The sequence below is a fragment of the Delphinus delphis genome, chromosome 10 (genome assembly GCF_949987515.2).
Source record: "Delphinus delphis chromosome 10, mDelDel1.2, whole genome shotgun sequence".
Lineage (NCBI taxonomy): Eukaryota > Metazoa > Chordata > Mammalia > Artiodactyla > Delphinidae > Delphinus > Delphinus delphis.
This window is the reverse complement of record NC_082692.2, coordinates 7,942,473-7,968,979: the sequence shown is the minus strand read 5'-3', so window position 1 is coordinate 7,968,979 and position 26,507 is coordinate 7,942,473. Positions and strand designations below refer to the sequence as shown.

Sequence of the window (26,507 nt, the reverse complement as noted above, 5' to 3'; positions counted from 1 at the left end):
TTATATTGGATAAAAGCCACAGGAACACTCTTAAATGATAAAAAGCACTGACCATGTTCCACCCACATACCCTAATAACCTCTTCAAAATGTATTACAGCAGATGGAGACAAAGCAGAATAAAGAACTCAAGAATGAGAACATCAGGCCATAAACAAGCTGGTAGTGAGCCCTAAATAACTACTGTAAATAAGGTTGCAATACAAGGCAAAGAGCAAATACTATTTACAAAGACATATATATATATATATAAAATACAGGACTAAAACCCTGGATTAAATTAAATAAATCTGGGTAGAAAATGGAGGAGGAATAAAAACATGTTGAATTCCTTGCCATATATAAAGAAGAAATAGGTGCTATCATTTTGGCACTCTCATGTTGATGTTGATAATTAAATTAAGAGTAACAACCAGAAGAATAAAACTAGGACATAAGCCATTCAAATCACTAGAGAGGAGCAAATAGTGAAAGAAAATATAATCCATATAGCAAAGCACAAAACAAAGGAATCATAAAAATGAAACACATACAGTAAGGTGAGGTCATGAGGGTGGAGCCCTCATAATGAGATTAGTGCCTTTACAGGATGCCAGAGAGCAGCCTACTCTCTACCCATGTGAAGACACAGCAAGAAGGTGGCTTTCTGCAAGCCAGGAACTGTGAGAAAATAAGTTTGTTGTTTAAGCCACTCAGCCCATAGTATTTTGTTATGGCAGCATGAGCTGACTAATACAGTCACCTAGAGCAGTGTTTCCTCCATTTGGGACAATGAAGTGATTGCAGGGACTATATGAACCTATTAAGTGGTCCAAGCAACAGCTACAGCATCAACAGATCTCTCTCATATGTATTTTTTTTTCAAATATGCAGTGTACACACACTGTTGTAAATCGATCAAGTTTATTTTTAAAAATTACAAAATTCAAAGTAGTTTTTACCACTGGGTATTTTATCAACCAACTTTAGAGACAGGAACTATCACTTATGAAGTCCAGAAAAAACTGACTTGCAAGTATTTGGATCTGCTGACTTAGATTATGGAGAACTCTTTTTAAAAATCAACCAAGCACCATCACACTTAAGCTTCTAGTACTAAATGTCCTCAGTTTACAAGATACCATCCACTGTAGAATGTAGTGTCAATTTAATAACAGCTTTTCAAAAGAAAAATAAAAAGATGGACAATAGGGAGCAGACATATGCATTTTAAGATGGCCCCGATTTCTGTGCATCTTGGAATCTACAGTTTCATAATTCAAAGGGTTTGTTGGGTTACCTTTAACAGGAGCCACACTGAACAACATCATCGCCCTAACCTCCAAACTGTCTACCTTTTGAGCTCCTGAAAGACAGAGAAAGGCATGAGAATCGGCTCCAAGTTAAATCAGTAATAGCTAACTTTTGCTGTTCTGGAATGACGGAAGTGGCTCTCCATCCCTGATTGGAGCTAAATGGCCAAACGGTGGCAGGAGCAGCTAAATAAAGACTCATCGCAGGCAAATGAGACACACTTTCCAACAAAATTCATTTCAGCATCACAATCTGAATACCATAAGATGGCCAATTAATGCAAATATAATAGTTAAACCGACTTCACTTTTATATATCATTTAGATAAATATTCTTTTCTCTAAACAGGAATTTCTATTAATGAAAGGTATTAATATTCTATTAATAACAGCCAATTTGTAGTAAATAATACACTTACCTTTACTACTAGTTCTGGAAATAATCTAATAAAAAGAAAGAAAAAAGTGAAGCTCGTATTATTTTTAAAAAGCATTATAATCTATAACATTAATGTGCTATGCTGATAATTCTCTAACAGGCAGGAGTTGACTTTAACTACAGTAGAAAAAAAATTTAGAGAAATCCTATTTGACTTTCAATTACTTTATTAAAATCAGCCTATCACCTCCAATCAGGTGAACAATATATTTGAAAATAAATCACCTCATTTTTCTATAACATTGGTTATATACATTTGTTACTATTTCATATAATATTTCTAATAATAAAATATGAGAGTCTTTTAGTAAAACCCACATCTTAGAAAAACACAAGTTTTATGAACAACTTGAAGATTCCTACAAATTACCAATGGTATCTGCTCAGTAAAGCATCCAACCTCATCCTTACCAAGGCTGTGTCAAAAAAGTCTTCCGTCACATTAATCAGATATATGTCCGAGGCTAGGTCTGGCATGGTCAGAAATCCTGTTGTTCTTTCAAACCAGGAAACCATGTACACAAGAGAAGAAACACTGATGCAACCTCTATGACTGAATAGCTACTGCTCATTCGATAAAATTTCACAACAGAGTTCTATAATTTTAAAGACCCTTTTCCATTTCACTTAGGGCTGGTTCTGAGGGCCCCATCTAGAACACTCCAGAATGGAATCAGACTGCTACAGAATTGCAACAAGTTCTCACATACCAGCAAGAACTGGAGACTTTGCCAGGATCATCAACACTAGAAAGGCTTGTAAAGGGGGCAGTGAGTGGTTAAGAGATAAATGAGCCTTGTCTACACAGGAGAAATTCCTGTTACCTGGGAGGCTGTAGAAAACAAGTCATCAAATACCAAAGGACGTGCAGATTCTAGAAAGTGCTCCAGAAGTATGCTAGTACAGTACACATGCCTCAGGCCTGGCCACCTTCCTTTTGTCAAAAGCTTCCAGCTAATTGGAGATTTTTCCCCCATAGGAACATATATCCAAGTTCATATTACATTGCTAGAACTGGTGTGATTTAAAATTAACTTATATAAACCTTCCTAGAACATACTTATTCAATAAAGCGAAGGCCATCTTTGGACCGTCTTTTTTGAGGTTAGTCACTCTTAACAAAAAAAAAAAAAAAAAAGAAAAAAAATCCTAGTTAGAAGTCATCAGTTGACCAAGAAGTTAGTGACATGAGTTTGTGATGAGCAACTCCTATAGGAGTGGGGCCTTGGAAACTTTGTCCACTTTATAGCCAGGAACCCAAGGTACCAGCTGAAGACCATGGACAAACCCATCGGCTCTCCATCTTGGCTGCACGTTAGGAAAACGTGGGGAGCTTTGAAATGCCCTGATGCGTGGGACCCGTCATGGATCCAGAAAATCAGAATCTCTGGTGATGGGACCCACACAGCGCGTCTCCAGGTGATTCTAAGGTACAGCAAGGTTTGGAAGTCACTAGGCAATGTTTCTTTTATCTCAAACCAGACAAATATTTACATTTGATTGAATCATCCACCTCCTGAAGCAAACCTTTCTCCAACAGCCCGAGGGAAGAAATGTCCCTCTACACAGCAAAACTCACCGCTAAGGTGACATTTCCTCCCTCCCCATGTTCATACTCAAAATTCTATGCTTTTAAATACATTTCTGTCACTATTCTATTTATGCCCCCAAATCCTGTCCCCCTCCTAGCCCACCAAAGTACACTGGCCGAGTATAGATTCAGAGAAGTGGGGAAAATGCCACATTACTTGATCAAGACTTGTACTAGGAGGTCACGCTGAAGCCATTTATGTGCCGTGATCATACATGGTAACCCATATACCAGCTGCCCTCACAGCTGCGTCATTGCCAGAAGCCAGATGGTTACTGACAGATGCAATAGCTGTTACTCATTAAGCATATGGTAAAGGACAAGTTAATCCTTCTGGATCTTCAAGTACAGGGCCAAATATGTTCCTTTCTGTAGGAAATTCTTATTCTATGGAGAATAACTTCCCAGCACACTTCATGTTGAGCCTGCAAACACAGTGGGCTTTTGAAGTGTAAAATCTTGTATCCCATCCACTTTGATAATATCAACCTACTCTCCTTGGCCAAAACCTACATGAATTAATAGTACGTGCTTTAGAATGTGTTTAATTTGTGTGTTTAAATTATGGCTATGGCGTTTCCATCACCAGCTAGAATTCCAGTGGGATGTGGAAATTCCTGTTTGGTTTCAAAATTCCAGTGGAGACTTGATCTGACACTTTCAACCTTGGGATGGCATTCTTAAGCCTCAAAAGGAATTTCAGTTTGGAGCAGATCCCAATTCATCCCCCCAAATCAGCTTAAGCCTCCAAAGTACCCCTGGGACATCCCTGCCCCATTTCCTTTGGAGTTTTTGCTCTTTTTCCCTGCTTCCTGTTATCTGCCTAAGTGTATCAGGGAGTTAGACGGGGCTAAATGAAATATATAATTCAAAATGAAATAGACATGGCTTGCATAAATACAGCCCTGAGACTTACACTCCCACCCACCCCCTACCCTAGCCGCAAACACTTTTTAAAGTTCCTGAGAGAAGTTAGGAAAGCCTGGAGTTTACTCTCTCTCCCCCATGGAGGGGCAGCCCCATAATCAGAGGCATTTTAAAGTGAAAAAGGACAGAGACATTTCCTTTGCCCAACCTGATCTTGATAAACTTCAGGTACTAAAGTCCAGGGGGTAAATCAGAGATTTAATGGCGGCCAGCTCACCCTTCTGCCCTCATGTTCTCACCAATAATCAACCACAGGGCTGCAAATCTTATCATGAAAAAAGAGAAATGCAGCAAGAGACTTTGCAAACTCTGCTTTGCTTCCAGATGCCATTATTAAGGCACGCATGATGTTACCTCCTGATTCATTAAGAACAGGTCAGAATTGCGTAACTGGGGTGACTTAGAATAAGCAAAACGTATTTTGGCATTTTTTTCAGACTCAGCTAGGATTTTAGAAAGTTGGAAAGTGGGCTGTGGCTAGGGGAAGTATTTGATCATTTATCCAGGTCCAATGTTGTTGATAAAGTTTATTAACATAGTTATAGGGGAGTGTGTAACAGTCCACTCTCTCCATCCTATATCTCCAAGTTAAATTCACTAATAATAAACATACTATTACTGCATTGGCTTGTCGAAGGGAGGAGAGGGCTGTATCCGACTTGTTCCCGTACGCTCCCCAAAGCGCCCTGCCCACCCCATACATCAGGAAACATATGTGGAACTTAATTTTTGATTGGATGTAGGCAACAAGCACTGGTGCCGATTCCTTTTCAAATTTGATTTCAAAGGAACATAAAATACCAAACTAGGCAACTGAATCCTCTCTAGTTCTTTAATCCGTACAAAATGAAAAGATGACACTTATCTTTGGGATCAGTCCCTGCTGAATGAGCAAAGGCTCATCTTCTCTGAGGCCATCAATGAAGAATCGCTGAACACATTTCAGCAACAGCGAAGCACACAGAAATTCATTTTTATCCAGCTCCTTGGGATTGGACCACACTAAGTTAAAAACCTTACATATAGTTACACACTGGCATTCTGGTTACAGACCAAAAAAACAACTCACTTGCCTTATTTATTGATCTGTCAAGATGGTGTAACAAAAGATTATTATATTTTTGAGGAACGTGGCGCTCTCTCTGTCGAAAATATTCTTTTATTTTCTGAAATCCTTCATCATGCAATGCATTAGTAATAAGTGACTGAAGCTGGAAAGTTGATAGTATGAAAATTACTATTTTTCCCCAAGAACATTTATTTCATAGTAATATTTCTATCATTATTAATAATAATTCAGTGCAGAAATAGAAGGTAAATATAGAGTTATATCTTGAACAGTAATCACGTAGACAATGATTTTGTTGTCTTAAGACAGTAGTTGGCAAAATGCGGCTCCTGGACCACCAGCAGCATGGGCATCACCTGGGGACTTGGTAGGAGTCAAACTCTGGGAGCAGGGCCGTCAGGTGATTCTCATCATGCTCAACTTCGAGAACTGCTGACTTAAGGAAAACTACACCTGAATTACAGGTATCTGTGGGTAAAGACTTTATCCTCAGTAATGTTAGAAATTCTAAACACTATAAAATTCAAGCCTATTATCACTCATTAAGTTACATAAATGATCATAATAGAAGAAAAGGGATTCAAAAGTAATAATTACAGTTAAAGGCAATTAATATGCAAATTGCCATGATGAATGAAATTGAATTTTTCTGCCTGAAAGCTTAAGACCTATTTCTAAGTGTGTATATGTATATATATTTTTGAATAACAGATACATTCTTAAATATCTGTGCTACAAAAGATATTTTTAAAATGCAGTCCAGTTCTACAGGCTAAATTACAGTATTCTTTTCATAAGGAGTCATTTTACTACATACAGCCTGAAATTCCACTTTTTCTTAGTATTGATTTAAATAATGAGACAGCATTTGAAACGAAACATTTAAACAGGTTTTTTAAGTTGCCATACAGTAAGCTTTTTTGAGCCAAGTGGGTTAAGTGTTCTGCAGGTGTTAATCCTCACCACCAATCTGGCCGTTAGACTCTTTATCTGGGGATAATAATAGCAAGGCTATATGAGATCACACAGCTGAGACTCACACTCAGATTCTCTGACTCAGCAGTTCAGGCTTCTTCCTACTTAAAACTCTGCCTGGCTTCTCTATACTCAGAACAAATCCAAACGCTTTGCCTTGGTCTGCAAGGCTCTGCACGATTTGATCTCTGTCAGCTTCTCCTGCCTGACTGCCCTGCTGAGTCCTAGAATAAGTCAAGCTCTTCCGTGCCTCAGGGCCTTTGCACTGGCTGTTCTATGCCTCGACTGCTTCTCCCCACCACTTACCATTCTGGCTCCTTGTCACCCCTCAGATCTCAGCTTCAGTATCATCTTTTCAAGTAGGTCTTCCAGGACCTAAAGTTAGTCAACTGCCTCCCTCCCCCAGCAATTATTCTCCATCACAACACCCCGTTCCTTTTCTTCCTACTACCTTATTTTGTTCCTAATCTGTCTCTGACTCTCTGCCAGGCTGAAAGCTCTATGAAAGCAAGAATTGTGTCTGTTTTGTTCAATACTGTCTATCTCCACCTAGAACAGTGCTAAGTACAAAATAGATTAGGATATTAGTAGGGTAATCAAAGGCAAAATTGACAAGACGTGGTGATAAACTGGATGTGAGAGATTAGGGAAGAAGGAGAAGAGGATTCTTCTGCCTCTTGTTGAGCAACTGGAGGAAAAAGTATGCTGACAGCCCAGGAAACCCAGAACGAGAGAGAGCACACAAAGAATACAAACTTGATCTTTACATAGAAAGCATCCTGTGCCATGCCGCTCCCATCCTTTTCCTGAACAGACTGCAAAGGAACTTCCTTCTCCTGTGTACAAAAAGAGATTTTTTAAAAAATTTTATTTCAAAGAAATGCATTAAGTTTTAAAATAAAGGTTCATATTGTTTTCCTGAACAAAGCTTTTTGTTCATTCATGCCAGTGATTATAGATCTAAGACACTACCTTAAAAAAAACACCAAAAAATAATAATAATGAAAACACCAAAAGCTTTATCCAACCTTCTTTAACACTGCCTCTGACAAATACAAACTATTACAAGAAGCAAACATCACTGTAATAAATGATTACAAAAAATAAATTTAAACTCTATAATGGCAACTATAAAAAAGACTTTGAATTAATGAGCGGTTTTTAGAATGAGAGCTTGGAAAATAAAGTTTTTCAGAGTGCGTTTCAAGCCCAGTCATGAGTTTAAGCTTTATGTTCCTGACTTATATGAATTTTAAATGTGACTCTAGGGCTTCCCTGGTGGCTCAGTGGTTGAGAGTCCGCCTGCCGATGCGGGGGACAGGGGTTCCTGCCCCGGTCTGGGAGGATCCCACATGCCGCGGAGCGGCTGGGCCCGTGAGCCATGGCCGCTGAGCCTGCGCTCCGCAGCGGGAGAGGCCACAACAGTGAGAGGCCCGCGTACCGCAAAAAAAAAAAAAAAAAAAAAAAGTGACTCTAGGACTTAAAACTGAAACTTCAAGGATTGAACAGCAACAACAAGAAAATTTACAAAACATTGAGTAATGGGTTGTTACACGTTTTCTTCAAGAAGTAATCCATGGATCTACCAACCTCGTTTTCACAAACATGCTAAAGAACAGCATCTCATCTGCTCACTTCATCCCCAAAATCAAAGAATTTAAAAAAATTTTATTAACCTCTTCCAAAGAGGTTTAAAAAAAATCTAGCTTGGGCTAACGGTCCTATATGTACTTGGCCACAATCCTTAAATGTCAGCATATTTTACAATATCATTATAAATATGAAAAACAGGATGAATTCAAACACCAAAATCCATACTTGTTTTTTTTTCCCACCAGCAGTGTATTCAGTAAAGTGAATGCTGAAAAGTAGAATCACTAACGGTACCAATCCACCTCCCAGCCCGCGACCCCAATCCCTGGGCGGCGGGTCCCAGCACTTGGGGTAGATCTGGGGCCCCGAGTGGGTTAACGTCATTGCACTTTCTACTCAGCGAGGGAGAAAAGCGGCTGGGAAAACATCCCATCCCGAGCAACTTAAAAAAGAATCATCTCGTCGCCTTCAAACATCAATATTTCAGTTCCCCCTTCTCCGAACGCTTTACTAGCGAGGGACCACACGTTTCTACCCTGCTTCATGCACCCACAGAAAGCTGCCAATAAACTCCAAGCAAACGTGAGGACGTGAAACGCCCCAAGGGCCCCTGAAGAGCTCTTCCCACGGCGGCGGCCGGGGATTGTAGCCGGCGCCGGGTCTCTGGGCGAACAAGCGAGGCTCCGAGCCCAGAGGCCGACGGACGCGCTCCCTGGCGCCCGCCTAGAACGGCGGAGAGGAGGCCGGGGCTCGACGGGTGCCCGGCTCCGCTCGAGGTCACTCACCTCCTGCATCCCGAGGCTCCCGACAGGCCGCCGCGCACCCGCCCCGGGGCGCACACCCGGACCAGGACGCGCCCCGCCGCTGCGCCGCTCTCAGCCCCCGCGCTTCCGCCGTCCGAGGCCCGAGCGGGCGAGGATGCGCTGCGGCGAGAGCACGGGGAGCCCACGGCTCCCGGACGCCAAGCTTCCCCGGAACTCTAATTAATAAACCCGCCCCTGAAAATCTACCAGAGTCCCGTGTTTGAGAAGCGAGAAAAGCTCGCGAGTTAACTGGCAATCAAGGTCAGGCCACCTGGGCGCACGCACAAGCACCTTAGGAAAAGCGATTACTTAAAGGACATAAACCTGTCGGAGAAATTCTACGCTGATAGGCGTCCCCTGTGCGGAAGCCGGCTGTTTTCTCTCCACCTTTAACGGCTGGTAGAGCTGGTTGTGATCCATTGTTACTGCTATAGACTGAAATCGAACTTTCCCCCATAGGAACCAGATTAGTCTCCGAAATTGTGAGTTTATTCCTAATATCACAAAAGAAGTGTTTTGTTGTTTTGTTTTAATACATACCCCGGTGTGCTCAGTCAAAATAAAATAAAAACAAACATTTCCATCCAGTCTGCTTGTTTTCTGCCCACTTCCTTTAATCCAACAAGAATGTGTACTTACGGCCCGGTTTAGGCTGATAGGTTGGTTCTGTTATGTGAACAGGGTGGCAAAAATAAGTTGGACTGGAGTTTTCTTTTAAAAAGCAAGGAAGCAGACAAGACCCCTCAAATCCAAACATTCCTTGTAAAAAATCAACTTGTGTTATAAGTAGATGCTATGGGTATTTCGTGTCATGAGGTTTACAGAAGATATTTGTTTACATCAAACCAAAACATAATATAACCAGAATCTCTGCATTGTACCTCCAGTCCATTCAAAACAATACATACTTATTTCAAAACTCATCATATCCATTTCCTGGCAAATATGACGTAAATATACTTACATTAATGTACCTATTTTAATCTAAACCAAGGAAATTCAAAGCCCTTTTCCTTTGCTTTTGTATTAATGGACTTTTACTATTTCAAAATACTAGCCAAGGAAGAGCCAGCTGTGAATATAAAGTGTTCTGAATCAATGCAAATATTAGTGCAGGAAAAATTGAAGGATAACGACAAATAATCAAAATACAGTTTAAAAGCACACTATTTTAGAGAATAAAACAGGTAATACAATAAGAATATAATATAAAACAAAATTAAAGTTTTCTTAATATTAGCTTAAAAGTTTTAATCAATTATTTTCAGACTTTGGGGAAAGAATATATCCTTTCAAACTATGTGGTTGTTAACACAGTCAAAAATTCAGGAGAAATTAAAGATAACACCACAGACAACACCATTTATTTATTATATTTTGTTATATTTTCACTTTGATTAGCTTCTTTTACTAACATGTTTTACCCAGACATAATTTTAGGGCAACTTGGAATACGTATTCTAATTCTGCTCAAACTAAATATGGTGGAGACAATGACATTTCTTTGGCCACCGGAATCTAATTAGGAAAAAATAAGTATTTGATTAATTGATTTAGCTTTAACTTTTAAAAAAATTGTACTTATTTATATTTTTGAAGGGTAAGGACTCTCTAGAAATATTCCAAAGTTACAGAGACAAGAAATAGTCTTAACAATGTTTACAATAAGACCAGAAATTAGTTTCTATGAATTCTCAGAAATAATTTTAAGCTAGTTTTTGAAGTTATGTAAAGAACATTTTACAGAGTACATTATCTTAAACTTCACAAAGAAATGTCAATTTGTAAATAAATAAATAGAGAAGTGTCAGTAATTTTAACCTTTGAAAAACAAAACAACGCAAAAAAGCAACTGAATAACAGGGGCTGCCGGGCCGGTATGCGGTTAATATGATGAAAGTTTGTGGACGCAACTAGTAGGTAAAGAGTGAACGCGTTTCCTCCTTTCCTCCCAGACCTCCGCGGCAACTCTGTGAGAGTGATTTTAACCAGAAACGCTGACCGACACTACCAAAGAGAACTTTGGGGACGAGGGGGTGGGAAGAGGCTGGGGGATGAACTAGTCACTTTCTTGTTTGAGAACTTTGCGCTTCTGCTTGGGGGTGGGGGAAGGGTGGGGAGAAATCCCAGCTTGAAACCAGAGAAAGAAGAAAATTCGTGTAATTACCCAAATCTGGCCTTTCTCGTCTCGGGAGTTCTCTGCCGGTCGGCGGCTCGGAGTCGAACTTCACTATCGGGTTGACTTTTCTAACAAGCCTGACTGTGCCCCCGACCAGGCAGGTTAAGAGGACCGGAGCGTGGACGAGGTTCGCTTCCTGGGGTTGTAAGGGCGCATCTGCTTTTCCCGCCTTTCGCCAGAAGAAGAGGCTGTAATCCTGCGACGGGCGCTGGCCTGGGCGCCCTCCAGGCCGGCTCCCAAGAAGCATCAGTCCGCGCCCTTGGTGCGCGCTCGGCGGTGCTGAGTCTAGGGCCCGCAGGTCTCGGGATTTGCCGGGATGTAGGTTGCGAGCATCCTCCTCTAACAATGATCCGCCTTTAGAGGCCGGCTTCTCCCTGGCTACGGCTGGGAACTGGAGCGTGTAGCCCGCAGAACAAGGGCGCAAGGAATAAACTCCGGAAACCCACCTTCCCTTGCTGCCCGGAGCGGCTAAAGAGCGACTTAAGTCACTTCAATCGGTTTCTTGTATTGGGCGCTTCCAATCACCCTAATGAAACGGAGGCACAGGTGAAGAAGGCCTGGGCTCAGCCCTGGTGAGCCCACGGCGCTCTACGCTCTCACCTGGTTCCTCCAGTCTCCAGAAAGCCTCCGCAGACGGAAGGGGTGTAAATAGAATTTTGTCGTGGTATTTTCACGACAATACCGATGAAGACTATTTTTTTTAAGGGTCGTTTCAGGTGGATGGCGATTGAGAACTCACTGAGCCCCAAAGCCTCTTTCAAACAGATAAGGAAACAGGCTCAGAAGTAGCCGAGGCGGCAGAGAGAACTACGGGTTTGGGGGCAGAACTCAGCCCCTTCCTCCCCCTCCGCCTCCCCCTAGCTCATCTCCCCAACCTTCTCCGGGTTCGCTTTCCAGGACTCTCTTCCCACAGGGCCAGGTCTCCCCGCAGCCCCCGGGAGCAGGCGGCCTCCTGGGCCGACGACCACACGGGGACCTTCGGCACTCCCTCGGACGTCCCTCCTCCCCCCACCTCCCCCCGAGGATGAGCACAGATTCCAGACCACGCGCACCAGCTACAACAAAATCTCCGAAAAGGGTCGGCCCAAAGCCAGCTGGCTTGCGCTCATCTACTCAGGCTAGGGCGCGCGGCAGCCGAGGCTCTTACAGGCGGTGCCCGGGCTGCCAGGCAATGGAGTATTGTCTCTCGGGACTTTGCTGGAAAGGCTCTGTCTGGAAAGCCTCCCTCTAGATCCAATCCGAAATCCCAGAGGCGGGGCGCGGTTAGGGAAACAAAACTGATTTTCAACTTACATGAGACACTCCAACCTCCCCCCCGCCCTGGCCCGCCTTGGCTTCAGTCTCCCGTCACCCCAAGGGCTCAGGTCAACCTCCCCCTCCGGTCCCAGTTCTGCCCGGGAGGGGATGACAGGCCCTGCTAGTGCCCGGAGCGTGGGAGCTGGCGGGTGAGCGAGGAAAGGCGGAGAGGGGCGGGACGGGGTGTATCCGTATAAACGTGTGGGCAGCTGCCTGGCGCCCGCGCTGCGCTCCGACGGGAGACCTTTCAGCACCGCGGCCAAGGACATGGCTCCGCCCGAGTCCTTAACCCTTGTTCGCCGCTTCTGGATTTCGAAATCAGTCTCTCTGTCTCTGTCTCTCTCCACTTTCCCCTAAGACAGGGGGAGAATCACCTTGGGCACCTCTGGGTTGGTTTGTTTTTCTTCTGTCTTTCAGGATCCTGGGTGGAGAGCGCCAGCGAGGAGGGCCAGATGCCGGCGGAGGCGGGGCAGCAGGCGGACGGTGCGTGTTCCCACGGGATGAAGCTCAGCTGGGACATCAACGACCCGCAGATGCCTCGGGTGCGTGAAACCCCCGCGCGCGCGGCGCTGTCCATCCAAAGAGGAGGGATGTCCTTGCAGAGACTGTGGACAGACCTCACCTCCACCCCCAAACACACACCCCTGAGAGTCCTCCAGTGTACAAGGACTCCACAAATGGCAGAGCTGGGTTCAGAGATGTGCCTTCTCCCAGCTCTTACCTCGCGCTTGTTAGAAAACACGCCGAAAGCAACAGGAACTGTCAATCAGGCTCCAAGCTCCAGGTCATCTGGCGGGAACCGGACACCTCGTCCTTCACTTTCTTTTTTTTTTTTTTTAACATCTTTATTGGGGTATAATTGCTTTACAACGGTGTGTTAGTTTCTGCTTTATAACAAAGTGAATCAGCTATACATATACATATGTTCCCATATCTCTTCCCTCTTGTGTTTCCCTCCCTCCCACCCTCCCTATCCCACCCCTCCGGGTGGTCACAAAGCACCGAGCTGATCTCCCTTGTGCTATGTGGCTGCTTCCCACTAGCTATCTACCTTACGTTTGGTAGTGTATATATGTCCATGCCTCTCTCTCGCTTTGTCACAGCTCACCCTTCCCCCTCCCCATACCCTCAAGTCCGTTCTCCAGTAGGTCTGTGTCTTTATTCCTGTCTTACCCCTGGGTTCTTCATGACATTTTTTTTCTTAAATTCCATATATATGTGTTATATATATGTGTGTGTTAGCATACGGTATTTGTCTTTCTCTTTCTGACTTACTTCACTCTGTATGACAGACTCTAGGTCTATCCACCTCATTACAAATAGCTCAATTTCATTTCTTTTTATGGCTGAGTAATATTCCATTGTATATATGTGCCACATCATCTTTATCCATTCATCCGATGATGGGCACTTAGGTTGTTTCCATCTCCGGGCTATTGTTAAATAGAGCTGCAATGAACATTTTGGTACATGACTCTTTTTGAATTTTGGTTTTCTCAGGGTATATGCCCAGTAGTGGGATTGCTGGGTCATATGGTAGTTCTATTTGTAGTTTTTTAAGGAACCTCCATACTGTTCTCCATAATTCGCTGAGTCTCTCCTTATCCATTCTTTGCCATCCACGAGAAAGGTAGGGGAGAATCTTGGCTAATGTAGACATCAGTGCTTCTCACGCAGCAAAACTGTGAGATAGGACCGTAAATCTCGGTGACCCGACTCTTATTAAACAGCAGGACTTGGGCCATTAGACGCCTGCCCCGGCTGCCTGGATGAAGCGCGGCTCCTGGGGGGGGCCTCTCTAGTCATGCCAACCAGGGCACAGGCGCCCGGAGAGCCCCTGGAATCCGGCTTTTGGACGCAACTTCTGAGATTACTTCTCTAATGACAAGGAAATCACCATCATCCGTTTAGGGTGAATTTGTTTTATTTTGTTTTGTTTTAACGGAACGAAGGGGTTTGGAGTCTAGTACAGGGAATGAGCTGGGCAGTTATAATTGGTCATACTGGTTTGGGGAAAAACTGCAAAGTGACTTTAAAGTCCTGGGTGTATAGGTGGAGGGAGAGTTAGGAGCGACCTGGGAAGCATTCGCAAAGGCGGATTCCTGGCAGTGCTGTGGTATAGGGGTAAGAGACCTGGCCTTAATTCAGCACCTACTACGTGCCGCATATAACAGTTCATTAGCAAGGTTGTCTAGCCTCTCAGAGAGATCAGTACTTTGGGGGATGTACGTATTTGCAGTAAGTTTGTTTATTTTCAAGTCTGCCTACTTTAGAGCCACACTGTGCCTTTTTTGTGAAAGTGGACCGCAGTACAGCAAGGGCATCTCATTCTCACTGACTTCTGTCCGCATACATCTTCATAGGAAAAAAAAATCTAATCTTGCATTTTAGAAATGAGCCACATCCAAATAAGGGAAGGATGGTTCCTCTCATGAGTATTATTCTGGAATTCCCATGTAAATGTGAATAATTTCTCCTCTGGGAGATTGGTCCTTAAACAGAGAGAAAGTGTGTGTGTGTGTGTGCGCGCGCATGACATCTCAAAAGAGGCAGGTGCACTGGGCTATGGAAAGAGAACTGGAGAAAGAGGATCCTAGCCCTGCTCTGACAAACCAAAGGAGGAAGAGCTAAACTAGCTGTATGACCTTGAGACAGTTCCTGAATTTGCCTTAGTCTCAGGTTGCTCACCTATCATCAAGCCGTGGAATTAGATAACAATCTTAAATTGTCGTCCAGATCTACTGTCATGTTCGGTGTGTGCACGCTTGTCTGTATGTGACCCCATGTGCCCCCCTGCACCAAGACATTAGAGCAAATGAAACCCAATCTAGGAGTCCTCCATTCTTGTTTTGATTTTAAAATGCAGTCTCTGTGTCTTCATTTTCAGTGGCACTACTTTGGTAGTGGGGGTCTAGTCTGTACCCTTGCAGGGGAGTGCGAACAAAATATTCTCTTCTGGAAAACTGTCTATTTGTTACTAAGGTCCTTAAATTGAAATATTCACTTTAAACACAAAGATATAGCATTTAGCGTAAACTTAGAGTTGCTAGCACATCATTATATATTTCATTTGTGATGTACCTTAAGTTAATGTATTGACTTATGTCAATTATATTTCTGAGAAAAGATAAATAATGCCTATTAGTAATAATAACGATTTCAACAATATCTCTGCGGTTTTGGAAACAAAATTGCCCATTTACCTATTACTGTTAGAATGTACAATACTAACGTGGTACACAAGTCTGAATTGTCCAGCTAAGAATACTTTTGCTTTGCAGATGTTGGATCTAATTATCCTGGGCTGGGGGAAGGGAGAGAAGGTGTACATGGCTTATTACTGTAATAATAGTTTTCTGAGCCTCTATCATACCAGGAAGGTCAGTGGGGCCCGGCTGCCACAGATCTTCTTTTTAAATCCCAGCTATGCCACTGGAGAAGGTTATCCATCTAACTTCCACTTCCTTATCTATTAAATAAGAGGAAGGATGCCTAAGAGGCAAAGTTGTTGTGAGGATTGTAGATACTGCATCATGTGGTTTTATGGGCCATACTGTCTCTGTCCCAAATACTCAGCTCTGCACTGTAGTGAGAAAACAGCCACAGACCCTACATAGACGAATGTACATGGCCATGTCCCATTACGACTTTATTTATGGATACCGAAGTTTGAATTTCATATGCTTTTCGTGTGTCACAAAATGTAGTTCTTTTGATTTTCCGCCCAACCATTAAAAAATATAAAAATCATTCTTAGTTTGTGGGCTGTACTAAAACAAGTGGCAGGCTGGGTTCGGCCCATGGTCCCTGGTTTGTACAAGAACCATATTGCAGTATAAATAATGCAGAATATGGACAAAGGACCGCCAAATGTGAATAGTAAAGCAGTGCTCAGTATTTTACATATACCATTATTTTAGCCATGCAGTTCTTTGTGTAGTAGAATGACAGTCCATACTGCTCTGGGAAGAGGTTAGCTTAGCAGGCTCCACCAAATGCTTGGGTTTACCTTATGGTTAGGCTATCATCATAACACCCTTGTACACCTGGAGGGTTAATTTGGGAAACTGTTCATGTCTCTCTGATGTTGTGCTGGGTATCAAGCCAAGAGCTTTTGAAGAAAAAGCACTGGATGGAAGTAAAGGTATTTACAGGCTCACCTGTATGTCAGCGATAGGACTTTCCAATCACTTTTTGCCCTGGTGCTTTACTGATTAACTAGAAAATATCTGTAACATTTAAATACACCGAGAAGTGGTATAACATAGTGGTAAGGAGAATAGGCTCTGGGGTCAAACTGTGAGGGCTCAAATCCTAGAGCCAAGTCTTACTAGCTGTGTGACCTTGGGCAAGTCAATGAAGCTCTCTGGTCTCCATTTACTATTCTATTAAATGGGGATAATAATAGTACCTATTGTCTGTATGCAGTATGAAGGCTAGATGAACGAATACATGTACAGCTTTTAGAATATAAGCACTATGTAAGCATCAATTTATAGCCAGTTGTCAGAAGGGCATACACAGGATGAGTGACATTTTGTAAGAGCACAGTTTCTGGAATTAAAAAGACCCAGTTTTATCCTAATGTGCTTGGGGAAGATTAAAGCCGTGCTGTCTCCGGTTTGGGCTTGATGAACTTGACTACTCGTCCTTCTGGGCGCCTTCCCAGGAGCCAGACCACTTCGACCGCTTCTGCGAGTGGCCGGACGGCTACGTGCGCCTCATCTACCGCAGTGGCGAGAAGAAGGCGCAACGCCATCTGAGCGGCTGGGCCATGCGGAACACCAACAACCACAACGGCCACATCCTCAAGAAGTCGTGCCTGGGCGTGGTGGTGTGTGCGCGGGACTGCGCCCTGCCCGACGGCTCCCGTCTGCAGCTGCGGCCTGCCATCTGCGACAAAGCCAGGCTGAAGCAGCAGAGTGAGCTATGGGACTAGGAACGGGGTGGCCTTGCGGTCGTGAGTTCCCTATTCCCAGCGAATTTCCCCTTCCTTCCTTCCGGAGGCTCTGGGGTCAGGTTGTTATTACTATTTCTCGCCTCTGGCTTTGCAGAGAAGGCATGCCCCAACTGTCATGCTGCTTTGGAGTTGATCCCCTGTCGAGGGCACAGCGGGTACCCTGTAACCAACTTTTGGCGGCTTGATGGCAATGCAATATTTTTTCAGGTAGGTGGGGGGACACCACAGTTTGTGATGGACATTCTCATCATGTCACAGGGACCAAACCTCCTGCCATGTATCTCAGGAGCCCTGGACCAAACCAGATACAGCTCTGGTGGCCAGAAATAGGTGCTGGGGTTCCCAGGGCCTTACCAGGCTCCTAGGAATTAGTTCAGCTACTGTGTGCTCTCTAAGGGGGAGAGGGTGAACCTACTTATAGTTGTTTTCATATGGCAAAAGGACTGTTAGGTCATCTTTTAAGATGTCTATTATTGGTGCAGTTTTATTTGTTCAAGAATTTTTTTCCGGGCTTCCCTGGTGGCGCAGTGGTTGAGAGTCCGCCTGCCGATGCAGGGGATGCGGGTTCGTGCCCCAGTCCGGGAAGATCCCACATGCCGCAGGGCGGCTGGGCCCGTGAGCCATGGCTGCTGAGCCTGCGCGTCCAGAGCCTGTGCTCCGCAACAGGAGAGGCCACAGCAGTGAGAGGCCCGCGTACCGCAAAAAAAAAAAAAAAAAAAAAATCTTTTTCCCTGTCTCTTGGAAAAAACAAACAACTTGGGGCACTGGGAAAGGCACACTCAATTTTTGACCAGTGTTGCCAGCTCCCCTCAGAGGAATAATGTGATTCATCTCCTTATTAATGCAGGCCAAGGGAGTTCATGATCACCCAAGACCAGAGAGTAAATCAGAGACAGAAGCTCGAAGAAGTGCTATCAAGAGACAAATGGCTTCTTTTTACCAACCCCAGAAAAAGAGAATTCGAGAACCCGAGGTAATAGGGAGCTGACATTACACTTGTGGTCTGTGTTCACCGTCATCACAAAATGCACTGAGAATTATGTAAAATAATTTAAAAGGTTTCATTTTATGTGAAAATTATATACCTCTAACAATGTCATTGAATCAACATTTTGAATAGGGTTTCTAATTCCTTCTTCTTCTTGATAAAAAAGCAGAATATCTCTACAGTTAATGATAGAGTGAGCATGTGAGCTGACATCCTAATACAAGGGCAATTATCGAATGGTCATACAGAAAGAAATAGGTGCATACCAATGACTGAACGGTGCATCTTTGAGAGGGTCCTTTTCATTATTTACATAGAACAGATAAAATTTCTTTGGGCAACTTGATCCAGTTTGGCTGTTCAACCACAGTATGCCAAGGAGGCAGAATATTAGTTGGAGGATAAGAGACACTGGCCTTGTTTGAGCACTTTCTATGTGCCACGCACATAGGGTTTAAGTCTTACACGTGAATTGGTCACAAAAGCCTTAAGAAGAAATTACTGTTATTAAGCCCCATTTTTTAACACCTTTATGGGAGTATAACTGCTTTACAATGGTGTGTTAGTATACATATAGCCCCATATCTCCTCTCTCTTTAAGCCCCATTTTTAAGTGAGGAATCTGAGGCTCAGAGAGGTTAAGTAACTTGTTCAGTGCGTGAGGGACAGTCAGGATTTGAACCCAGGTCTGCGTCAGGCTCCTGAGCCTCTGCTGTTATGCACATAGTATAGGGAGAACAGACTATCTGCCACTCAGACCCACCCTGCCTGGCTACCACGGGCCCTCCTAATTCAGCAGCGTGGAATCCAAGCCTGAGCTCAAGCTGTGAAGTTCCCGGACCATGCGCTCAGATCATGTTTCTGAGCTCCTAACACACAGCCCACCAACCGAAAGCTTGTTATTTGGTCGGTTGACGACCGTTACAGGTGAGGGTGTCCACGCAATTTACATCTTTATTTACAAATAAAAATTTGTGTCATTTCTTTAGGCAGGAGAGAATCAAGATAACGGTGGCCATTTCAGCAACATACCTTCCCTGGAGAACCCAGAGGAGTTTGATATAATTCCTGACACTGGCTTCCCTGTTCCAGGGCAGCCTTGCTTTTCCTTTCCAAACTCGGATGCTTACAAAGCTACCTGTGACCTAGCTGCCTTTCAAGGAGATATAGTACCACCCTTTCAGAAATATCCAAACCCAAGAATCTTTTTGCCTAGGCCACCCTGCAGCTATGAATTGGCAGGCCCTGGTTACACAAATTCAGGCCCGTATTATCCCACCCTTTATAAAGATGCCAGCAGTATTCCTGATGACACGGACTGGGTTCATCTGAATGCACTGCAATACAATATCAACTCCTACGGCAGCTTTGAGAGAAGCTTTGATTTCACCAGTAAACAGCCTGGCTGGAAACCAGCTCTTGGAAAAGCTGACCTTGGGGAGAGCACTGACCATGGACAGTTCCAGGCCACGGCCGCTTGCCCTTATTACAACCCAGAGCTTCCCTCCAGGTACCTCACGACGGCCCCGCCATCTGCTCCAGCCCTGCAGACAGTAATCACCACCACCACCAAAGTGTCCTACCAGGCCTACCAGCCCCCTGCTCTGAAATGCTGTGACAATGTGCGGGAAGTTACGAGCCTTTCTGGCTGTAACTATGATTCTGAAAACACCCAAATGTCCATCTATCTGGAAGACTTGGACCTTCCAGCTACAGTCGCCATGGCAGCCTCTCCAACAGCATCACTTCCTTTGAAAATTCCTGGAGATTGCCGGACCATCAGACACACTTTGCCTTTTCCTCAAGACTCAGCACCCTCCTGGACAGATGGAGCAGAGACGTGGGATGTGTGTCCATCTGGACCGGGGTCTACAATTGGTTATTCAGAGAGAATCAGTCCGTTCTTTAGCTATGACCATGAGGACTTTTGAACAACAGTCCTGGGGCACAGCATAATATTGGTCTCCATGCAGGCGGTAGAACATGACATGGCAACTCTCTCTTAAGTTGGGAGATTCATTTAGCATGCAAAGAAATATATATATTATATATGTATATAGATAATAGTAAAACCAATTATCAGCGTTGTAAATTATAGGTTGGAAATGTTTAGATAATCTAGAGAAATCTTGCACAGTATTTTACTTTTTTTTTTTTTTTTTGCCATGCCACTCGGCTTGTGGGACCTTAGTTCCCAGACCAGGGATCGAACCCGGGCCCCCTGCAGTGGAAGCGCGGAGTCCTAACCACTGGACCACCAGGGAAGTCCCTGCATGGCATTTTCAAACCCACTACAGTACATAGAATTAGGTCTGCAATGAGACTGTTCCAAATGAACAAATAAGCATGAAAGTTAATGAGCTAAGTAAGCCCATTTAGTTTGTTAGCTGGAGTAGAAGTCAAGAATCCTGGCTCTCACCCCAAGCCTTTCCCCACTGGATCATATTAAGGAATTTCACAAATCTCTCTTCGGCCCTTAGGGGTTGTCAAAATATCCTCGGGAAGAAATCTTTACAATCTTATCTCCTGAGTCATTTCCTAAGATTTTACTTAGCATTTAAAACCTGTTAAAATAACTTCAGGAAGTAATTTTGATCATTTTACCTGCAAAGTATATATCTATAGCTTTTTAAGAAATCTACCGTGTTGCAATGATAAAGTGCAGTTGTTTTTAAGAGAATTTTGTTTTCCAGTATCAGCTGAATACCTTTTCTTAACACTGATGAATGTTTTCCTAACAGAGACAGCCTAACACTGATGATATGTATTTGATTCATTTTTATTGTACTATAATATACATTTTTTCCAGTTAGGTTTCAAAATTAGAATAGAGATGTTTTATTCAAATTTAGCTTTACTGTTCCTTTGTTACTCCTCATAAACGTAATTGATAATGTTATTCAATTAAACATAATGAAGACATTTAAAAATAATGTAGCTGATGCTTGAGTTATTTCAAAACAAAAATAGGAAAAAAATGTTCATATTATAACCTGGGAAACAGCTGTTATAATAGATTAAACATATTAGTTTATTTAAGTTTTGTACTTTTAGAAAAAACTATTTGCTATGCTGAAAACGGAAATCCTCTCCGAAACAGTGCGCACACGTGCACACACACACACACACACACACACACACACACACACACACACACACACCTTTTGCACTGCTCTCAGTGCTTAGTGAAAATATTCAGTTTTCAAATAAAAACAAACTATGTAAATAAATTTTTGAGAATGGAGTGGGGGAAGGATTATCCTCAAATTTGCATAGAATACCCAATTTGCACAACTAAATTGCAGTAAATCAGATGCCATTTTAAATCTCTGAGACTTACATACTGCTCACCTGATTCAGAAAGCCCTCATACACTGATGTAGTAAATACATGCAGTACTGGCCACAAGATTAAATAAATATCATCACACGCCTGTTCCCTAGCCAACTTTTTCTCAAAGGAAAGGACGCCTAGTACACTCATGGACTACTTTTTTCTTTAGACTTCCATTGCCAAAACTCGCAGCTTCTAATCATACAACATTTATATAGCACTTACGTGGGCCAGACACTGTTCTAAGCCCTGAACATGTATTAATTTATTTAATCTTCATAACCGTCCTCTGAGCTACCTGAGAGAGGCCAAATGATTTTCACAGTAAGTGGCAGAGCTGGAATTTGAATTCATCTCCAGAGACCCTGCTTTTAAGCACCACATTACATTAGCTTTGATTAGTTATTTATCAATGAAATCCCATTCGTACTTCGCAAGTATTGTACTTGGCATGAAGTAGAGAGTTTTATTACTTCTAAGTATTTATGTCCTAACACTGGATGCAAAAGATCCCCACAGTGTAGGTAGAAAGGGCAGGGATGGGAGTAAGCAGACTCTAGGCAAAGCCCTGAGGTAAGCATTTCCCAAAGTGTGGTACAAGTGTGCTCCGGGTTACAGGGTGATTCTAGACGGGCCACCAATGTTTTATGTTAATAGTTATGGATTTATGTTAATGTGTAATAGGGAAAGATATAAATAACACATCAAACCTATGATTTCAGGATATTTTTGCCTAGACAAAGCAAAACAATGTTTGTTTTTGTTTTAAGGCAAGGTAACGTAAGGAAAAGTATTAAGCAAATAATAGCACAGATGTTACAAGAAAAAGCAAAAAAAAAAAATCATGCAAATGGTTGAGAGCTTGTGCTCTGCTGCCTGCGCTCAGGCATGCTGGCTCTGCACCTTGTAAAAGAAGGTTGCCTGGAGCCTGAAATATATGGGATCGCCCATTCGCAAGGCTCTGTCTCCCAGGCTTGACCTTTAAAGGTATGACATTTTTCATTCACACAAAGATAAAAAGTTGCAGAACAGAGAATAACATTTGTCATGTTGGAGGTTTATGGTTGGACCTACCTGGACAACTGCTAGAACAAAGGACTATCACATCCTTTCTGGGGTCTGGCCGACCCCAAGAGGTTTGCAGCTATCAGCTATACTCCCTCCTCTTTTAGTATAAAAGAAGCCTGGATTCTAACTTGGGTAAGATTGTTTAGGACACTAGCCTGCCACCTTCTCTGTCTGCTGGCTCTCCGAATGAAGTCGCTATTCCTTGCCCTAACACCTTGATTTATTGGCCTGTCACTCAGCCAGCAGTATGAGCTTGGACTCAGTAACAATAGTTTCCTAGAGCAAGGGGTCAGGGGGCTGGAAATAACTGACTCAGCTGAAAATGGGAAATGGTGATGACAACAAGATGGTATAAAGCTGGAGCCTATGGGGCAAACAAGCCCAGGTGTGACGCTGGACATCTGCAAGTGTAACCCCAGTATTGAGGAGTCCAGACAGTGGGCAACACTCAGAAGCCAGGCTGTGGGACTTGATCCCAGGGGAGGAGGTGAAGACAGAACATACCTCAAGTGTTGGCTGGGGGCCCCAGCTACGCCATCCTCCAAGGAGCCAGGTTCCAGGGCAGAGTGTCTGTGTAGCACAGATGAGTTCTTGCAAACTGAGTCACCTGAAGAAGGCGCAGGAAGATTTAGACTGGGTCATTATGTATTGCTCTAAAAAGCTGATCTTATCAGGGGGCAAAAGAGTTTTGTGGAGAATGAAAGGAAGTAGGGAACTTACAAGGGCCTAAATGTTATATTACTAATATGAAATATTAATTATGACTATGAGTTATGAGTAATAACTATTTGATTCCTAATTTACAGCCTTCAAATGCGGCCGGTGTAAATTAGAGCAGCCAAAACTTCTGACATACTTGGTTCTGATCAGCTCATGACTGGGCTGAGCCCAAGCCTTCAGTCAGACACCTACTGTATCAGCTATTGAGAGCAGAGGATAATGCAAAGGAGGTGAGGCCAGGCTGAGAGGTGACCCCTGTGATCAACTGTCCCCCGTTAGACTCAACCAGTGCCACGGGGCACTGAACAGAAACACAAGGTATTCACTTGCTAACCATTCTTTCCTCTCCATGAATAGTGCATAGTCTTGGAGTAGACTTGATATACTTACCTGGAAGAACTTCAAAGTACTGAACCTAACCTCTGACAAATTGTTTCTATGGAACATCTGTTGGAGAAGATAACAGAATTCTTTTCAAATTTTAGGATCTTTTTTTTTTTAAATTTATTTTTGGCTGTGTTGGGTCTTTGTTTCTGTGCGGGGGCTTTCTCTAGTTGTGGCAAGTGGGGGCCACTCTTCGTTGCGGTGCGTGGGCCTCTCACTGTCGCGGCCTCTCGTTAAGGAGCACAGGCTTTGGATGCGCAGGCTCAGTGGTCATGGCTCACGGGCCCAGTTGCTCCGTGGCACGTGGGATCTTCCCAGACTGGGGCTCCAACCCGTGTCCCCTGCATCGGCAGGCAGACTGTCAACCACTGAGCCACCAGGGAAGCCCCAAAATTTTCGGATCTTATGAAATGATTTTAACTAATATTCTGTGAGACGTTGTGCTAAGAAAACCACTGGAAATAGAATTTACAAACAAGAAAAGAAAGTGATAAATGGTCTCTCACTGCCTCTTTCTATGGTTCACAACATTCCTCTACACATTAGAATCACCTGGGGAGCCTTAACACTCCTAGTATCAAGGATGCACCTCAGGGACTTCCATGGTGGCACAGTGGTTAAGGATCCTCCTGCCAATGCAGAGAACACGGGTTCGATCCCTGGTCTGGGAACTAGGATCCCGCATGCCTCGCGGTGCAGGAAAAAAAAAAATAATAATAAGGTCTATTTAAAGTAAAAAATAGGGACTTCACTGGTGGTCCAGTGGTAAAGAATCCACCTTCCAATGCAGGGGACGTGGGTTTGATCCCTGACAGGGGAACTAAGATCCCGCACACCGCGGGGCAACTAAGCCCACACACAACAACTACTGAGCTCGTGCACCTCAAATAGAGAACCCCGAGTCGCAAACTACAGAGCCCACGTGCCCTGGAACCTGCGCCACAACTGGAGAGAAGCCCACGTGCCCAACGAAGATCTCATGTGCTGCAACTAAGACCTGACGCACCCGAAAAATAAATTAAAAAGAAAAAAGTAAAAAATAAATATTCCTCCTCCTGGGTCCCACCTTTGACAGCAAAATCCCAGGCACAAAGGAATGACAGAGCAGAGCCTTTCACTAGGACAAAAATGTCCTTATCTATGTATCAAAAACATTATGGCCCGCTTGTGTCCTATTTAAAGGCATTTTTTTCTTGTATAGGATTTTGATCAGACTGGTGGTGCTTGGACCAAATTTAGCAAGAACCAATAGGATATATCTCTAGATGTATATATACACACATATATATATACATATATATATGTGTGTATATATATATATATATATAGAGAGAGAGAGAGAGAGAGAGAGGGAGAGATTTTAAGAAATTGGCTCACAATTGTGGGGTCTGACGAGTCAGAAATCTGTAAGGCAGGCCCACAGGCTGGCAATTCTGGCAAGAGGTGATGTTACAGGTCTTGAGTTCAAATTCTGCAGGACAGCAGGCTGGAAACTCAGGCAGGGTTTCTAGTTCCAGTCTTGAGGCAAAATTGCTTCTTCTTCAGGCAACCTCCGTCTCTCCTCTTAAGACCTTCAACCGACTGGATGAGGTCCAGGCACATGATGGAGGGCAATCTGCTTTTATTCGAAGTCAACCAATTTAAGTGTGAATCACATCTGTGAACACCTTCACAGAAACATCTAGACCGAACAACTTAGCCTAGCCAGTAACCTCATAAAATTAACCCTCCCACTTGATAAAGGTGGATTAAAGGGACCAGGGATATTTAGCTTAGAAGAAAAGACTCAGATGGGACATGATAAAACCTAGAAATATTTGCAGTCACCTCCAGCAGAGATGGGACTGTAGTATAGTGTGGCATTTAGGGTCATGGGCTTCAGACATAACTGAAAATAGTGAGCCGAGAAAGGATTCTGCCAGGGCTCCCACAGCTGTTTAGAGGGAGCTGGGATTTGCACCCAGCCCTTCCATGCACCTCAGTGAACATGGGGAAGGCAGGTCCTTTCTGGGAAGAATTGAGGGCTGTAGTTGCATCCTCTCAGGGAAACTGAAATCTCTCCTTCTTATTCAGGGGCAGAGGTTCTAAATTATATTTGGAGGATTTGTACAGAAATATGGGAAACGTACTTTACAATCTAAAATAAAGAGTGAATGTGGGCCAGAAAAAAGGATGTGGTCTAGAAGTTTGCTTAGAAGCAACCCACCTAAGACACGCAGGAAAAGACTGGAGAAAAACGCATCAGATTAAGCAAAAGCGGTTTGTTATCATAGAATCTTTTCCATGGATCTTGGAATCCATGAATTCTTGAGACTGCGACTCAGGACATCCTTAGAAGGAAGATACATGGTAAGACTCCAACATTTCAAATATCGATTCCATCACACATCTCCTGTTTTGTATTCTTCCATGATTCCCTCTGCACAAAAGTTCAGGCCAGACTTACAAACTGCCTAAACATAAAACGGGGCTTAGAATACTTAGACTTTAAAGGCTTGGTTTGTTTTGACAAAATTTAATTAGCATAATTTAAGATCAGACCAGATTATGCATTAAAAACTAAAATATATTTTATGTGGAGAAGAAAAGAGAACTAATAATACGCAAAGTTAATATATGTAAGACTTTGTCTACTCATTAGCATGGTAACCTCACCATAGTAATCTGTAACTCTTCCTTCGCTACTATTTGGTAGCAAATGATATTCTTCTACAGTCTGCACTGCTGGTGGAAAACACTGAAGAGATACGCATGATTGTCATGAGACCCTGGAGATTCATTTCTTTAATGAGGACAAGTTGCCTTGAGTCTGGGAAATGTTATACCAAGCATTTGCTGAACTTGAAGGGCGGAGCAAGTGGTGACAGAATAACAAACGTTATCAGCGACCT

General features: G+C 43.3%; 2 protein-coding genes across 2 annotated transcripts in view; one reads left to right on the top strand and one right to left on the bottom strand.

Moving 5' to 3' along the window:
* Positions 1-23,113, bottom strand: part of SYCP2L (synaptonemal complex protein 2 like) — an 80,589-nt gene extending 57,476 nt beyond the window's left edge. Inside the window, exons 1-6 of the mRNA XM_060023646.1 lie at positions 23,017-23,113; positions 7,060-7,128; positions 5,322-5,459; positions 5,114-5,233; positions 2,142-2,246; positions 1,711-1,735 (exon numbers count right to left, since the gene is read on the bottom strand). Of these exons, the coding sequence (XP_059879629.1) occupies positions 1,711-1,735; positions 2,142-2,246; positions 5,114-5,233; positions 5,322-5,459; positions 7,060-7,080 (409 nt within the window). The 5' untranslated portion in view covers positions 7,081-7,128; positions 23,017-23,113. The remainder of the gene's footprint in view (positions 1-1,710; positions 1,736-2,141; positions 2,247-5,113; positions 5,234-5,321; positions 5,460-7,059; positions 7,129-23,016) is intronic.
* GCM2 (glial cells missing transcription factor 2) lies at positions 12,616-20,106 on the top strand. Its single transcript, XM_060021592.1, has 5 exons — positions 12,616-12,705; positions 16,833-17,085; positions 17,218-17,330; positions 17,971-18,096; positions 19,101-20,106. Exons 1-5 carry the CDS (start codon positions 12,616-12,618, stop codon positions 20,040-20,042), a joined length of 1,524 nt encoding a protein of 507 aa, XP_059877575.1. The 3' UTR covers positions 20,043-20,106.
* Positions 23,114-26,507: the final 3,394 nt, after the last annotated feature.